The 17248-nt window shown below is 43.0% G+C and overlaps 2 protein-coding genes and 1 pseudogene across 6 annotated transcripts in view; 2 read left to right on the top strand and 1 right to left on the bottom strand.

The window, feature by feature from the left end:
• Gpr176 (G protein-coupled receptor 176) overlaps positions 1-2488 on the top strand; it is a 115669-nt gene extending 113181 nt beyond the window's left edge. The window contains exon 4 of the mRNA XM_074065639.1: positions 1855-2488. Within this exon, the coding sequence (XP_073921740.1) occupies positions 1855-1893 (39 nt within the window). The 3' untranslated portion in view covers positions 1894-2488. The remainder of the gene's footprint in view (positions 1-1854) is intronic.
• Positions 2489-4943: 2455 nt separating this feature from the next.
• Positions 4944-5484, bottom strand: LOC109677836 (large ribosomal subunit protein uL6 pseudogene; annotated as a pseudogene).
• Positions 5485-16232: 10748 nt separating this feature from the next.
• Positions 16233-17248, top strand: part of Fsip1 (fibrous sheath interacting protein 1) — a 200751-nt gene continuing 199735 nt past the window's right edge. Inside the window, exon 1 of one of the 5 annotated variants that reach the window (XM_074065636.1) lies at positions 16233-16791. In XM_074065636.1, coding sequence (XP_073921737.1) covers positions 16790-16791 — 2 coding nt within the window. In that variant the 5' untranslated portion in view covers positions 16233-16789. The remainder of the gene's footprint in view (positions 16792-17248) is intronic. The other 4 variants (XM_074065635.1, XM_074065634.1, XM_074065637.1 and 1 more) reach the window with 4 other exon arrangements.

Genomic DNA, 17248 nt, shown 5'->3' with positions numbered 1-17248 from the left:
ACATGCATTAGTCATTCAGCAATGTCTATCTCCCTTCTTCCTAAAAGAGTATGTTAGTTTTTCATTGCTGGGACAAACACCTGAGAGAAACAATTTAAAAGGAGGAAGGATTTGTTTTGGCTCACAGTTTTGAGGTTTTAGTCCATGGCTTTGGGCTTGAAGTGAAGCAGAACATCATGGCAGACGGGTGTGGTGGGTCAGAGTTGGGAGCTGTGAGTGGAGCTGTGAGTGGATCCTGATTAGAAACGAATCCACTTCTGCTGTGTCCCTGGTAACTCTGACTGTGTACTCTGAGTGGACCCATCCAACTGAAGGAAGGGTTTCTATTCTGTGAATGGTTGTCAGTGATCTCCCGGTAGTTCAAATGAGGAAGCACTGGACCAGAATTCTTCTGGTGGCCACCTTGTGATTATAAAGCAAGATTCTCAGTAGGACTTTCCCTGATGTCTTGGGATTATCTCTGAAGTCCCAAAGCTGAGAACAAAATTGTGATTAAAAAGAAGCAGAACAAGCTGCCCCCTATCCTCCCATACATTCCCAGGCTATAGGGAGAGTGAACACAGGAGAAATTCAAGTAGTTATCTAGGTCCTAAGACTTCTTCTTGGTGGACAATGTAGGCCTGGCCTTCTCTTCTTCAGTTGACAATCTGATTAGGGGGTGGATTTGCAGGTGTGCCTCTGTGAATTTTGAGGCATGAGAAAGGAATTGGAGAGAGATGCCAGGACAAGGAAGGAGGCATCCCATTGTGTGACATGATGAGAATGGGTGACATTCATAGATGTCAGGTAGTTTCTACAAGCATTTGACTGGAAAGGGGCCAGAGGCCAATCTGGGAGGAGACTGAGTATGGATGCTGAGTGAGTTGAAAGTGATCACATCAGTGCCACGCTCTGGGTTTGCCCCACAAGTACCCATTAAGAGGTCAATGGCTGTGCCAATGAAGGAGAAGCTATTTCCTTCTTCCCCCCATCTTCTTCATGCAGGCGATCAGGAGACTCAGAAGATGGCACAGGTAGATAGGATTCTTGTGGTCCCGTGGTCAGCTGCTTGAGTTACAAGTCAAGTCTAATTTGGGGGAAGGGAAGAAGTCATAATGAGGTTTTAGACTGGACTAGACTCTTTAATATCTGAGTGACCAGAGAGTGATAGTGTCTTCCTGGGCTATAGTTAAGTAACAAGAAAGGATGCGTACATGGATAAATTGTCTTTTCTGAGATCAGACTCTGCAGTAAGTCATGGTGACCATGAGGGGAACCAGCCTTGGAATGATGGGGACAAAGAAAACAGCAAAGTAGAGAGACAAGGTGGCATGTTCTTAATGATGGCTCTGAGCTGATAAATCATATGCCCTGCTTCTGAACTTCCACTTACGTGGAAACAAATGTTATGTGTGCATTAGTTTGAATCAGTGTGTTGATTTTCTGCTGAAAGCATCCTCTGGTACACAAGCAAACTTAATATTTGCAAAGAAGACATTTGAAGGTTGCTCCTATTCAGGAATACAATCTCAATAGAACAATCTTCCAAGATTAATCTCTTTTTCCTGCTTGAGATCTACATCTTTTTGATATTCTTTTTTATATTAATTTAATGAAGAAAACTCACAAAGGCGTCATTTGTGGTTCCTGATTAAGACATGGTCAAGTGGTTACATGGTCAAGCTATACATATCTAATCTCATTCCCACTAAAACTCCATTTATGAGGATAAAAATGAAACTGAAACTCACAAATTCGTAAAGCCACAGGAATAGGAAAGGAGTAAAAGCCCTCTTTGGTTCCAGTGAGCTGTACAACAGTAACACGTTTCACAGCTGGTAGTGGGAACTGACTTAGTTTTCCTTCATTTTAAAGGTCGTGGGACCATGTTTATTGCGGCACTATTCACAATAGCCAAGTTATGGAAACAGCCAAGATGCCCCACCACTGACGAATGGATCAAGAAAATGTGGTATCTATACACAATGGAATTTTATGCAGCCATGAAGAAGAATAAAATGTTATCATTCGCTGGTAAATGGATGGAATTGGAGAACATCATTCTGAGTGAGGTTAGCCTGGCCCAAAAGACCAAAAATTGTATGTTCTCCCTCGTATGTGGACATTAGATCAAGGACAAACACAACAAGGGGATTGGACTTTGAGCACATGATAAAAGTGAGAGCACACAAGGGAGGGGTAAGGACAGGTAAGACACCTAAAAAATTAGCTAGCATTTGTTGCCCTCAACGCAGAGAAACTAAAGCAGATACCTTAAAAGCAACTGAGGCCAATAGGAAAAGGGGACCAGGAACTAGAGAAATGGTGAGATCAAAAAGAATTAACCTAGAAGGTAACACACACGCATGGGAAATTAATGTGAGTCAACTCCCTGTATAGCTATCCTTATCTCAACCAGCAAAAACCCTTGTTCCTTCCTATTATTGCTTATACTCTCTCTACAACAAAATTAGAAATAAGGGCAAAATAGTTTCTGCTGGGTATTGAGGGTGTAGGGGGGAGGGAGGGGCGGAGTGGGTGGTAGGGGAGGGGGTGGGGGCAGGGGGGAGAAATGACCCAAGCCTTGTATGCACATATGAATAATAATAAAATCAGAAAAAAAATAAATAAAGGTCATGGAATATTTTCTAATATTTCTCTGAGGGTATTAAGGATAATTATTTCCTGTGGGTTTGTCTTAGAGTCTATTTTTCATGCGAGAGTTGTTTTTTTTTTTTTTCACAACTGGCAAGGCTGGGCTAAGGTGTTGGCTTCTCCAGGTTGCTGATGGTCATTGGAGAAACAATTGGGGCTCAGTGAGATTGACTCTCTTGTTCCACACCGCGGCATCATCTGCCTCTCCTTGCTCCAGATTCCCTGCCCCCTGCACCTCCCATCTCCCCACACTCCACTGCCAGACCCTGGGGTCAGGACTGTACCCTTCAACGAGACTGGCTGTGCCTTTTTTGAAGAACCTGGCTAGCCTAAGGAGAAAGACTTAAAGGTACCAGCAGTGGATGTTTCCCAACAAACAGCCCAACCAGATCTCCCTACTATGAAGTCATGAATCAACATGCCTCCTGCCCCACCCAACACCTTAAACATAGGCAGACAGCCAAGAGGTATCAGCCAGATGACAAAGCAAACACGCAGAAAAAAGAAAGAGGAAAAGAGAGCATATGCAAAAGAAAACTTGAAAGAGTAACTCCACTCAATCTCCTTAGAGAGACAGAAGAAAGGATTGCATGCCCCTAAAGAGAACATTCAGAGGCATCAGTGAGCTCTTGGGACTTTCAAAACTGATAGCGCAAACAAACAAACAAAAACTCAATGGAAATTGAGTTGAAATAGCCCAGAAAGTATTGCAAAAAGATAAACAGATGGAGGGAAAACCAAAAGATAAGAAATTTCGAGAAGGAATCTAGGAGGTTCAACATGTAACTAAGAGGAACTTCAGAAAGAGGGAAGAGACAAATGGAAGGGAGGAAACAGTCACTGAAATAATTCAGGAGTCAGTCTCAGACCCAAAGAACACATTTTCATGTTGAAAGGGACCTTTGAGTATCACCTAAATGGATGAAAATAGGCCCACACCATTGTGAAATTTCAAAAACACAATTTTGCAAGTTTTTCAGAAATAGGAACTAGGTCGTGCACTAAGGGTGAGGAGTCCAAATGGCCTTGAGCTTAATGACACCAGCAGCTATGAGATAATAGAATGGTGACTTCAATGTTCTGAGAGGATTTTTTTCCAATCTAGAATTTTTTACCCAACCCAACTTAAATGTGAAGGTGGAATAAAAATACTTCAAACAGCCAAGTTTCAAAAAACTTCCTCTCACGGATTCTTTTCCTAAAAGCCACTAGAGGATATTGTCCTCTAAAACAGAAAGAAGTCAGGGGTTGGACACGCGGGGTGTAATGCACAAGGGCTGCAAAGAGCATCCCAGTGTCATGGAGAAGGGAGATTTTAGGATTGTCACTGGATTCGGGTCACTGGATCTGAAGACCATGAAGTGCTTGGTCTCATTGGAGAAAGAGTTCGGGGATGGACATAGAGGAGACTTAAACAGGAACAATTTTGTTAATGCAAAGCAAAGCAGAAGTGCTCTGTCCAGACAGGAGGGTGGGCAGTCTCAAGAAGGAACACTGTGCTCAAGGTCCCAAGACCCCAAGCTCTCATTGGGGTCTGTGGACATGGGGGTTGCCAGTCCTGGAAACTGGGTTAATTTGTCATTAACTTCTGGAGACTGGGTTGTGCATCACCAATTCCTCCCACCCATGGGGTGTGTGGGGGTGGTAGGAGTTCTTGACTTTGAATGGTTAGACTGGAGCTGTATTTTTCATGGGTTGCAGGAGCACTGGGTAACAAGACCCTGCTGTAGGTAGCAGTCCTTCTGATAATGTCAGCAGCCCAGGATGTGATTCCTTATCAACATCCAAGCCGTGGCTCTCAGCATCAGGTCTCCTGACTTTCTGCCTAACTCCTGTATCAGGATGACAGCTATCTAGGGTGTTGAAGTCAACAGTGCATGCTGGAGTAGTGTGACTTGAGACTAAGAAGTCTTAGTCTATTTGTTGTGCTATAACAGAATACCACAGACTGGATAATTTATAAAGAGTGTCTGAATTTTACAGTGCAAAATCCAACTGAACAAAAGAAAAAAGAAGAAACTGATGTGTCATTAAAGGGAATTGAGGAAATGAGGCAGTTTTTGCTGGCATGGTCAGAGCTACCGATGGCTCTGCATGTGTTTGATGATCCCTTTGATTTTGCTGTATAAACTGGTCTGAATTCTATTTTTCTCCTCCTATCGTCTGGAAAAATCAAAAAGAAAGATTCCTTTTTTCTTCTTTTGTGTATTTATCACAGTGCTTATATTTTCTCCTCAAATCAATCTTTTACTGTAAATGGGTTTTATAATCCAGGATCTTCTTTCTGTAACTGGTAACATGGTTGTTATTCACTCCCCTGCTGAATAACAGGGGACACCATCCAAAAATGTTCCAACAGCCTTGTTTTTAACTGTTGTGGCTTGCTGAATCAAAGCAGCAGAATTTGAAAGAAGTTCAATATTATTTCCTTTGAGGATTAACCAAACAGGCAACATCTGTCCTCAGCTGAACTCTACCAATATATTTCTCACCCAAGAAATTTCGGATTTCAACAAGGGACCCATTCTCCTGAATAACAACATTGATGGGGGAATGAACAAACACAGGTCTCGTGTTATCATGGAAGCCCTGGGTAACACCCTTGATCTTGTTCTGTACATGACTATAGGTAGTGCGAACGGTAGCCAGCTCCTTCCTACTTTTCCACCATATGTCAACCCGGAACCTCTCCTTCTTTCCAAGGAGACTGAATTCCACATGGATGTGACCAAAATTCCTCCAGAGGGTTCCTCTGGGGCCCATTACGATAACTGTGCGTCCCTCCAGAGTGCTGTCTGAAGAGAGAGTTTCTGGCATGACAGCAATCTGATTGCTGACAATGGTCTTCATTCTCTCAGTAGATTTGCAAAGAACTATCTCAGTGTTTTTAAGACAATTCTACTTTGCTAAAGTAATTTAACTTAAATAAATGGTAGTTGGCTTCAGAAATTAATTAGGAATCCACATAATTTTTTGGAGAAATTTTGAGTTCAATGAGTCAAGTTAACCTAGGATTTGTTTATTTATTAACAATTTATGTTCTCCTTAAAAAATCTGAAATAAATGCAATATAAACACTTCCATATCACCCACTTTGAGTTGAGTCATAAGAATATTGTTTTGAAGTTTTTAATTAATTTTAATTTATAATACCATGTCTTAAAGTGTGCTCCCTTGGCAGTCCTTGACTTCTGATCACCTGTCTTCTATTTATATAGGATGTCTCACTGGAGGATATTCAAGTGTAGCCCACAAACTTTCCATAGGAAATGACGTGATCTCTGTCTCGCAGACGGAGAAATTGGAGGCACAGATGGCTGTGTCATTAGCCCTGCGAGATGAAGCAAGTCAGAGACAGCTAAAATCAGTATGGAGGCATCCAGGCCCAGTTCTGCCCCACGCCTCCCGAAACACTGGTGACCATTATGATTTGGCATTATCAGGACTTTGTTTTGAGTACCACTTGGCACATATTATTAAACTGTACCAGGGACTAGATTAAAATCCTTAATGCTTGGCAGCTGTTTTGCTTAGTGGTAGAGACGTTGGGTTTAGAGTGAATGGTAAGAAACTGTAAGAGGAAAGAAATGGCTCTATGGGGGCACTCAGCGTGTCCTATGCCATGTCCTATTGGCTGATTCTGCACTTAGTTACCCTTACTTTAAGAGCCCTTGCTATGAAACCCCTCTCACAACCCTCCAATGCTCCCAAGGGGCACTTGATACTCTTCCCTGCAAATATACAAAATGTTGACCAGATCACGACAGTAAATATTGTGCTTAGCACATGCTGTTATAATGAAGTAAAAAGGGTTCCGATTATGGTCTGTGCTCACTACACAGCTTAGAAGAGAAACAAGCCACCAGCGAGTGCAGAGAATGATCACGTGGAGCAAAAATGCAGAGGGAAAGTGAAAATTACTGCTTCATGGAGAGAACGTGTCCTCTTCAGTGATTTTTGGTTGATGGATGATAGTAAGGCTGCTTTAAAATTTAGCAGTTTTCTTTCATCATAAAATTACTATTTACGTCAGAGTCTCAGCACTTTGAATACAGAGGATCTTGATTTAGTCATACGCCACCCTAATTGTTTAATGGGAAGAAATCGAGGCACAGTACTTTGTTCAAGACCATGGATTAGAACTCATGAGTTTTAAAAAAAGGCCTAATCCATAAGATGTAGGGAATAGAAACCAATGCTTTTGACTGCCTTTTGCAGGATGACATGTGAATAATTCAGTAGACAAACAAAATCCCTATGGGGCCAGAGAGACCAAGATCAACACAGAGAGCTTTTTCACATTTTTATTAGTGCCTATTAATTGTACAATGCGGGATTCACTGTGATAGTGCCAGAAATACATGTTTGATCACATTTGCCCTTCTTTTACTCCTTCTTATCCTCTCCCTCAACCCCTTTCAAATCTTTCTGGCAATTTTTAAAACTGGGTTTCATTGTGACCTTTTGATACATCCTACCATGTGCTCAATCATATTCTTCCATTTCCACTGTCCTGCCCCCTCCCGTCTCCTGCTGGTCTCTCCAAGCAGTGCCCATTCATGTTCATGTCTATTTTGTTTTTCTTTAGATCTAGATTTTGGTTTATTTTGCTTAACATACTGATGTCCGGATCCATCCATTTCCCTGCAAATGACATGGTGTCATTCTTCTTTATCACGGCATAGTACTCCAGTGTGGAGACATACCAGTAGTTGTTTTGGACTCAGACAATCTTGCCAGTTATGTGTGAAGCCTGAAGCCTGATACCCAGGCATGGGCAGTGTTCAGGCACCGTGGGTTTTAGCTCAGGGCTGATTGCTGCGGTGAACTCACTAAACCTCTCTTCAACAACTGCTCACAAACCGTGAGTGTCTCATTCATTCTGCTGGCAGGGCGAAGTTCCAGGAGCAGAACAGTGACATCGCTGCTGGCATCCAGCAGCTGGAAGGACCCTCAGCCTCGGAAGGCCTTTGGAAGCTCTTTAATTCTTCACAGGTACAGAACTGCTGCAGGCAGCAGACTTTGGAGCTAACAATATAATAAAAGAGTTTAGCAGTCTGCTACTCAAGGAGTTCCTTTGGGGAAGAAGAGAGATTCCCCCTTTTGTGAGAACCATTCACTCTTGAGGACAGGACTGAGGTGACCCCCATCCCCAAATCACAGTGGACATTAGAACATATCTTCATTCAGATTGACTGTATTGACTTTATCTTATTACTATTTTGAGACAGTGCCTCTTTATGTAGCCCAGGTTGGCCTGAAGTCACCATCTCTTGCCTCAGCTTCCTGAGTGTTGGGATTACAAGGTGTGCACCACTATGCCTGGCCTGTTTTACTGTCTTTAAAAAATAAACCTCTGCCATCTATAAACCATAGCTTCCCTGCTGTGTGTGAAAGTGTGTGAGCTGACTGTTACATATTTCCACAATTTTTGGCACAATCCCACCCCCACATGGGTATTCATGTCACTTGAACTAGTTAAATGAGGTCACGTGAGCATGTGTGGCTGACTCCTTCCACTCAGAAAGTATTCAAAAGGTTTATCAGTTTTCAGGCATTGAGAAGTAGCAAGCATTTTTTTTTTCACCTCGTTTTTTAAAGCTGAGGGCATCCATTGACCAGCACCTACTTCTGTGTAGGAGTCCACAGTAGATGGGAAAAGATTCAAAGGCAGGACGTGGGGAGGGAGGCATTCTTTCAGTCTTTGGGCTCACTGTTTATGAAGGGAGTATGCGTGTCACTGTCAGAATCCCTGTGTAGCTGACTCCATGAGAGCTTGGTGGCACTGTGGCACCAGGGCCTCTCCACTACTTCTCTTCTACCACCTCAGCTCAGGTCAGTGGCTTCCCAGTGAGCTCCCGGCAGCCACACCAGAACCACTCAGGTCCTCATTAAAATGCCAGTTTCTGGCAAGTAAATGGATGGAACTGGAGAACATCATTCTGAGTGAGGTTAGCCAGGCTCAGAAGACCAAAAATTGTATGTTCTCCCTCATATGCAGACTTTAGATCTAGGGCAAATGCAGGATTGTAGTTGGACTTGGGTCACATGACAAGGGGAGAGCACATACGGGAGATATAGGAATAGGTAGAAAACCCAAAACATGAAAGTGTTTGATGTCCCCACTCCAGAGGAACTAATGCAGAAACCTTAAAGTGACAGAAGTTAACATGAGAAGGTGATCAGGAACCAGTGTAAAGATCAGTTAGAGATGAATCAACTTGGGTTGTAACACATTTGTACCTGGAAGCAATGCTAGGAATCTCTCTGTACAGTTATCCTTAACTTAACTAGCAAAAACGCTTTGTCTTTGTTATTATGCTTATGTCTTCTCTTCAACAAAATTAGACATAAGGGAAGAACAGATTCTGCATGGAAGCGAGGGGGTGCGGGGGAGAGGGAGACAATGGTGGGAGGTAGGGGAGAGAAATGACCCAAATAATGTATGCACATGTGAATAAATAAATAAATAAAAATTCAAAAAAAGCCTGATTCATATATATATATATAAATGCCAATTTCTTGTCTGGACCCTACATCTACTAGGTCAGGGAACAGGGAGAACTACCAATACCTCACCTGATCCATATGAATAGCAAGATCTAAGAACCCCAGAAGAAGATTTATCTCACAGCTGTAAGCGCTAAAAAAATGTGCTATAAAAAAAGGACACTTTACTTTGTATAAAAAATAAGATTACCTGTTCCAGAACCCGATTTTTGTCTTTATGTCTTTATTAACTCCCTTGTGCGTCTCTTGTGTAGTGGATTTCTCTGTGGCTAGGAGCTTGGTATAAAAGGTTAATAGAATAAAGCATAGACTTCTTTTCATGTCTTCTAATTTCATGTAAATATGTATGAGCACTTTGTTTCTCAAAAGTTCCCAAATGGTTCTTTGATATTATTTATAATGTGTACTAAGACATTGTTAAAAGTCCACTCTTGTTTTTTGAGATCTAATTCTCACTTTTTGTATTTGGATGGCTGTTTAAAGACACTCCCTAAAGGTTACTCTTCCACGAATAATGCTGGAACAACTGCATATCCCCAGGCAAGAAAATGAACCATGACTACAGTCTCCTGCCTGACACAAAAATCAAGTCTGGATGTATGCTTTCATCCCAATGCACACTGTCAGTTAGAAGCTAGAAAAAGAAGAAGCCAGATTCTAAATCTCCCTGGCTGACAAGCCTCTCCAGTGCAGAGGGATCTGGAAAATCCTGCTTAAATAGCCTTCCCCACTGAGGAGGGGAGGCAATAGAAGAAAAAGAAATCTGAGTTAGGCTTATGTATTTCCTCTCTCCTAGTGCAATGTGAGTCGTGTGAAAAGTGTTCAGAAATATGAGACTCCTGAACACTGCCAATAAATCTTTATTTAAAAAGAAGAAATGCACTCTGCTTTAAACATACAGGATATTTCAGTTCAGTGGTTTCTTAAATCACACCTACAATCTGAGGACAGTGAGTTTTTGAGTGACTGCGATTTTTCTTTAACAGAAGACAATCGGTGCCATCTAGTGGATAGAAATAACCTCTTTTTCTCTTTCTTTCACATTTTTATTAGCGTGAATTAGTTGTACAGGAGGTTTCATTGTGACATTTCCACATATGCTTTCAATGTACCTTGGTTAGTCACCCCCTCCAGCATTCCCCTTCATCCCCCTCCCCTCAACCTAAAACAATTTCAACAGGTTTCATTATTCTACTTGCATACAAATATATAAAACGCATGGATCATATTTACCCTGCTTTACCCTCTCTATTCACCCTCCCTCTTCCATTAGAGTCCTCCTCTATAACAGGACCTGTTTCACATTCCTGTCCTTCATTTTTAAATGTCTATTCATTGTTTAAAGGGTATTTTCACCCCTGAATATACTGAACTTTAATCAGATCAACCCCCTCTAGTACTTGCCCTTCCCCCATCGCCTATCAACCAACAGCTTTCAGTATGCGTCATTATACTTTCTTCCTACAAGAGGAAATACAACCTCTTAAGATCAGAGAGGAGGTTAAGACAGCTGGCTTTGGAACCTGTGTTGGGATCCCAGTACAAATTTGCTCCCGAATGACCTCGAAAAACCTAACCTTTTGATGCCAGTCTTCTCAAACATAAATCTGCACAGTAATCGTGCAATCCCAGGCTGTGACAGAATGAAGTGAAGTGATGTGTGTAAGGCATGTCCTAAACACGCAATAAAATGCTTCAATGTTTTTAATAATGCTAAGTACGGAATCATGCCACATGCTATCACTGCCTTTCAGAAGAAATGGCTATGTAACCTGGTATGTGGCATCTATGGTGTAAGGCTTAAAGACCCCTCTCCTAGCATGTTACATTTGGTAAAAGCTTATGGTGAGAAGAGGGAAATTGGGGTGCGGAGCTGGTGGTTGGAGCCCAGATGGAATGCAACGTGGGCTCTTTCTCAGTTATTCCCATCTGACTCCACTCAGGAGGATGTCAAGAACAGCGAGAGACTGAAAACAAAAACAAAAGCTAGTTCTGAAACCGACACTGCCATATGTCACCAAAGTGGAAAAAGACCAGGAAAATTTTCTTAAAATATCTTGAGTTTAGAGGAAATCTTTATGAATGACTTGGAAAGGCATAGCACTTTAGAGACTATGTTTGCAGAAAGATCACAGAACTACAGAAAACACATCATAGAAAAATATGTTTCTTTCTACTTCTATCTGAACGTTAACTGTTTTGAGAGTGCCACCCTCAATTGCTGACACAGGAGTGATTCCAGAAATTAAAAACAAATACAGAACAACTACAATGTATTAAACTTCACTCTCTAGGCACAGGCACACACCCAGCCTCTCAGACATTCACAAAATGGAAGCAGCAGGAGGTAAAAAACTGAGAAAAACACAGAGACAGAAAATAATTGAAGATGAGACACAGTTTATGTGAAATGTCCATGTCATGCTGCATGCATCCAAAAGGCAATCGTTTAAAAAGTGAAATCAGCAGTAATCTCATCCTAGGTGCTGATCGTAGCTCTGCATTTTCTTAGTTTTCGTCCCCCTCATATCAACAAGAAATGTGAAATGTATTGAATGAGTCCCCATTAGCCACCAAAAAAAAAAGGGAAAGAGTGGCCTTGGGTCATGGAAAACAAGCTGTGTGGGAACCGAAGCTGACCGTGTGAAGTCACTCAGAGAGTGGTTGGTGGACCAGGAGCGCTGGCAGTACTTCCAGTCTGTGAGTCTTGGGTCTCACCTGATGCTGAATTAGTATATTAACACCATCGCCAGGTGATTTGTCTACACTTTAAAGTTTGAGCAGCGTAGTTTCATTTGATGTCAGGGGTAACCCTGGGATGGATGTTTTAGGAAACTCTCCAGGTGGTTCTACTTTTGCAGATCAAAAGTAGTCCAAGCTTGTTCTTCAAATGAAGAAATGTGGCCCATGGAAGATAATGGATTTAAGATCACTTAGCTAGTTAGTATCAGAATCCAAATAGTGGTAACTTTCTTCCTTGTAAATAAATTAAAGAGGTGATAGAGACTGTGTAAGTGTCCAGCAGAGGCCAATGTGTTAGAGTCTTGGTCACTTGTGCTATTGGGAGACAGTGGAACCTTTAGAAGGTGGAGCCTAGGAGAGGGAAGTTAGGTCACTGGGGTTGTACCCTGGAGGGAAATACTGGGACTATTGTCCCTCCCTTCTCTTTCTCTGCTTCTGGGCTGCCACGAGGTGATTAAGCCTTTTTCTTTGCCCATTTTTATTAGGATTCATTGTGACAATTTTGAATAGGCTTACACTGTACATTGGTTAGATGACCCCCACCAGCTCCCCCAGCCCTGCAACCCTGTCCTTGCCCCACTTAAAGCACTTGCAAGAGGTTTCATCGTCAAGTTCATGTGTGTATGAAGCACATCAGCCATATTCCCTCACTTTCACCTCCTCATTCACCCCCTTCCACCAGTACTCCCCACACTGCCTATTTTACAGTCCCTGTCTTTCGTTAATCCAAAATCAAGGCTCAGAGGGGTTTCTTGGTTTGAGCCTCTTTCACCAGCACGCCTGTCATGACACACTGTGCAGACACAGGCCCCTAGCAATGCGGTCAAATGACCATGGACCAAAACTTCTGAAACCATGACCCCAAACAAAACTTTTCCTCCTTATATGTTCATTATCTCAAGTATTTTGTCACAGCAATGGGAAGCTGACAACATAGCAGGGTCGAGGTGACAGACGCAAGTGTGGTGTGAGGATTATTATTTTACCCAGTGTGGTTGGGAAAAGGCCTCCCGAGGCAAGACAGGAAGCCAGCCATGGGGACAGCTGGGACACTGTATTCCAGGCAGAAGCAGCAGTGAGCTGGTACACGTGCATTACTATTTGTATTAGAGAAGCAACAACAAGGAGTAGTATTTCTGAGCTCCTGACAGAAAATAACCTTTGTGTAGAAACAAGAAATCAGCATTGCCAGTTTTGTTTGTTTGTTTTGGTAGTACTGGGGTTCGAACTCAGGGTCTCCCACTTGCTATACAGGTGCTCTACTGCTTGAGTCACACCTCTAACAATTTTTTTTCTTTTTTGCCTTAACTATTTTTCAGATGAGGTCTTGTGATTTTCGCTTGGGGTCAACCTTGGTCCTCCTACCTATGCCTTCTGCATAGCTGAGATTATAGGAGTCTGCCATCAACATCCAGCATTCACAACTATCAGTTAATCTCAAACTCTTAAATTATTCTTTTTCTTTGGTGCTGGGGATTGAACCCAGGGCCTCAAGCATGCTAAACGTACAGACTCTATCATTATACTCCTGGCTCCTTAAGTTAATCTTAAAATACTTCCAACCTTCTTCATATTCTTTACTTGTTCCTATGACTATCTGAAGCATTTATTTAAAAAATAAATTTAAAAGTGTTTATAAGAATTATCACCCACAGCAAATATTCAAATACTAGAAAACACAGAGAACATTATTGGGTAAAATTTGAAAAATGTAACTGTTAACTAAAAAAAAAAAGGTTGACTAAGGTAAAAGGAAATAGCAGTTTTTGGGAAACAAAGAATTTCAGTTCAGGTGGACTGAGTCAGGACAGCCCTGGAACACTGCCCATTAAGGCAAGCACAGGAGAGGTTTTTTCTTTTCTTTTTTCTTCTTTTACAGGAGATTTCCATTAGGAGTACTTTCAGAGGCCTTCATTGGCTGGGAAGAAAGTCTCATAGGCAAACCTGTTCTATTGGTTCCTTAACTAGGGTTTTCCCAGCTGAGAGGCTGGCAGCAGACACTGCCTTCCATTGCTTGTCAAGCCTGTGAAAACATCCTGGGTTTTGACCTTTAGCTGACAGATATGAAGGCTCCTCGAAGTCTCCTGATTCCACTCTAGAAAGCCTTAGCCTTAGGTACTTCCTTTTCATTTCCAACAGTGCTGGAGATCAAACCCAGGGTCTCACACATGCTAGGCAAGCACTCTACCGAATTATTTTTCCTTCACATAACATACAAATCTTCCAGCAAGGTTAGCACACTTCTTAGAACCATGAGCTGGAAATTGACAGTAAGGACTTAGTTTGAATCCACAACTCATTATTTCTTGAAACACTGCTCATAGAGTTTGTATAAAACCTACGAGTATCAACTGCTTAATATTTATTTTATTTGCAAGACCGAGTCCCTGGCACACCCCTGCTGTGATCCCAGCATTCTGGAGACTGAAGCAGGAGGATCAAGAGTTCAAGGCCAGACTGGACTGCTTAATGAGACTTTGTCTCAAAAAACAAAACAAAAAGAAAGAAAGAAAGAAAAAGAATGATTCACTATTAGCAGCAGACAGGAGAGGCCAAGAACAATCACCAGCTACAAGCAAGACTGGTACATTAGACTGTGCTGTGCTTTCCCAGATGCTCCTGTCCTGGTTCCCAGAAATGTTCATTTCAATCTCTGATGCAGAGTGTCAGCATTTCTGCCCTTGTTTTTGACTGGACATCAGTGGATTTCTTCAGAAAAATCTCTTTGCTGCTAAGGTTTAGTTTTCAAAGAGAATTAGAATACTGCCTCCCATTTTGCTAATTTCTCAACTTTTTTTTTTTAATTTGGAATTTGGAAAAAATATGAATTTCCTGAGAATTACTCAGAGGACATAGAAACACCAACAAGGACAGTGAGGTTGGAGAAAACAATACCAGGAATAGAACTGGGGGTCATGAAAGTAACTCTCTGATCACTTAGGGCATTGTAAGGACTTTGAGTGAAATGGGGAGCTCTTAGCAGAGGACTGACAGGTTTGGACATAGGTTTTGAAAATATATTTAGGCTGCTGCGTTTAAAGTATAGAGCAGGGGCAAGGTCCCCGGTCCAGAAAGACTACAGGTAGGTTATTTAGGCGAGAGTGATGGCTCTATGCCCTGAAAGGCAAGTGCTCTACTGCTTGAGGATATTCCAAACCCTGCTCTCTTGTTTTAGCTACTTTTCAGATAGGGTCTCTCACTTTTTAAGTGGGCTTGCCCCAGAGGCCGATCCTCCTACCTATGCCTCCTACATACCTGGGATTATAGAGCTGGGTCACTATGTCCAGACTTCTGGCTTGTTCTTGGAGGTTGGGTCTCACTAACTTCTTTTGTCTGGGCTGGCCTTGAACAGAGATCCTATCTCTGTTTCCCAAGTAGCTGGGATTACAAGTGTGAGCCACAACACCTGGTGGATCCTGGATATATTTTGACTGTAGAGGTGATAAGATTTGTAACAAACATAAGAGGAAGAGTAATTGAAGATGACTCCAATATTTCTGACCTGAGCCTGGCAGGATGCAGTTACCATTTACTGAGATGGATAGGAGTTGGAGTGGAGAGAGACTGTAGGAAAGTAGTTTGATTTTATTTTTTCTAATACAGGATCTATGTTGCCCGTGCTGTCCTGGAACTTGTGATCCTCCTGCCTCTTCCTCCCAAGGGCTGGGATTACAGATGTCCACCACTGCACATCCAACTCTGATTTTTGATGTGTTAAATTTGAGGGGCTTCTTACACATCTAAGTGGAAATGTCAAATAGGCAGTTAAGACAAAGGAATCTGGGGCTTAAAGGAGAAGTCTGTGCTGAAGATAGAAATAAAGGATTCACTAGCAGATGTAGGGCACAGCTAGAAAGTTTTTATACCCAGCCCTGCCTTGCGTTATAGCAACTCACTTAACTTATACCTATTTGCTCTGCCCCAAAAAGCAGAAGAAATACACTCTCCCTACCTAAACCAGTGAGGACAAAGGGGCCGCGAATGTGAAAAAGCCTTACAAACTGTAAAGTGTCAGTGAGACCGGAACGCAGAGGACATCCGACGGCACTGAGGATAAGGAAAACCAGTTTGGGGGGCCCAGGGAAACAGTCTTCTTGCACTGCGAATTAGAGAAACCAGGAATACAAAAGAAGGTGCAAATAGCAATTATTACCCTTTTTGGACTGTGAACAAATCTTCACAAAAGTACTATTTTTTATTTACATAGCACCCAAAACTTGCCATGAGATTCTCATACACGATCTCTTCCGACTGCACAGCAATCTTTTGAGAAGGGAATAACACCACCCTCATTTGATGGTGGAGGAAACAGCTCGGGTGCAGGACGTCCCAATAACAGGGCAGAACCATCCAAGCACCCAGAGTCTCCGTTCCGACCCCAACCTAAATACCAACAAATGCTTCTCCTTCCAGACGTCTGCGGCGAAGACTGGAGGAGACAACAGGGCCTCCCCAGCCAGGCCTGCCCGGACCCTCACCCGCGCCGGTTGCAATGGTCCCTGGCTGCCCAGTGACCCCTACATCCTGTTTCCGGATGGTACGGCCCTTTTTCCTATCGCGAGACTGGGAGCGGCGATCTTCTGGTTGCCAGGGCAACAGCGATGCTAGAGACAACAGGGCGGTGGAGCGTCGTAGTCTTCCACCTCCTGAGAAGCAGCGGTGTGGAAAAAGGCCGCTCCCCTAAAGGGGGAAGTGGGTGACGCTGCGACTGTCAGTGACACGCTTCTGCCCCGTCCGCGCTCGGACTGGCGGCCAGCTGCTTGAGTCCCCGCGGGGAAGGTGAGGGTCGACACCGAGTGAAGCGAAGCACCAGAGCCGCGCGACGCGGCAATGAGTGGGCGGGGCGGAGCCGTGGCCGGCTGCGTGGCGGAAGACAGGCTGTCAAGGAGAGCGAGAAGGGCCAATGTGAGGCGGGCTCGGTCTCGGGGCGGGGCAGGGGGGCGGGGCCAGGCTGGGGCGGGACCATTGAATGGCTGCTGCTGGGCGGAGACTGTTTCGCGGGGTTTCTTGCACCTTGTGGTCTGAGCTCTGAGGTCCGGACGCCGCATTCCGGTGCCTGCTACCCACTAGGATCTAGAACTGCTCAGTCCTTTAGTCCCCGTCATAAACCGTAAAGGATGCAAGTAGGCATTTCCCAGGAAAAAATGAAGATAAAAAGATGGCCCGTAGATATTTGAGTAGAGATTCAACTTTTCTCGTAACTAAAGGAAGGTAAACCAAATGCACAGATACCTCTGGTCTCCTCCAGAGGTTGGAGGACTAGCAAAACTGAAGCCAAAGTGCTCTTTGACGCAGCAATATTAATTTATGTTATGGATGTAGAAGCATAACTACAGGAGATATCAATTATATACGGTGAAAT

Source organism: Castor canadensis, chromosome 2 (genome assembly GCF_047511655.1).
Source record: "Castor canadensis chromosome 2, mCasCan1.hap1v2, whole genome shotgun sequence".
Lineage (NCBI taxonomy): Eukaryota > Metazoa > Chordata > Mammalia > Rodentia > Castoridae > Castor > Castor canadensis.
This window is presented reverse-complemented; position numbering and strand designations above follow the sequence as displayed.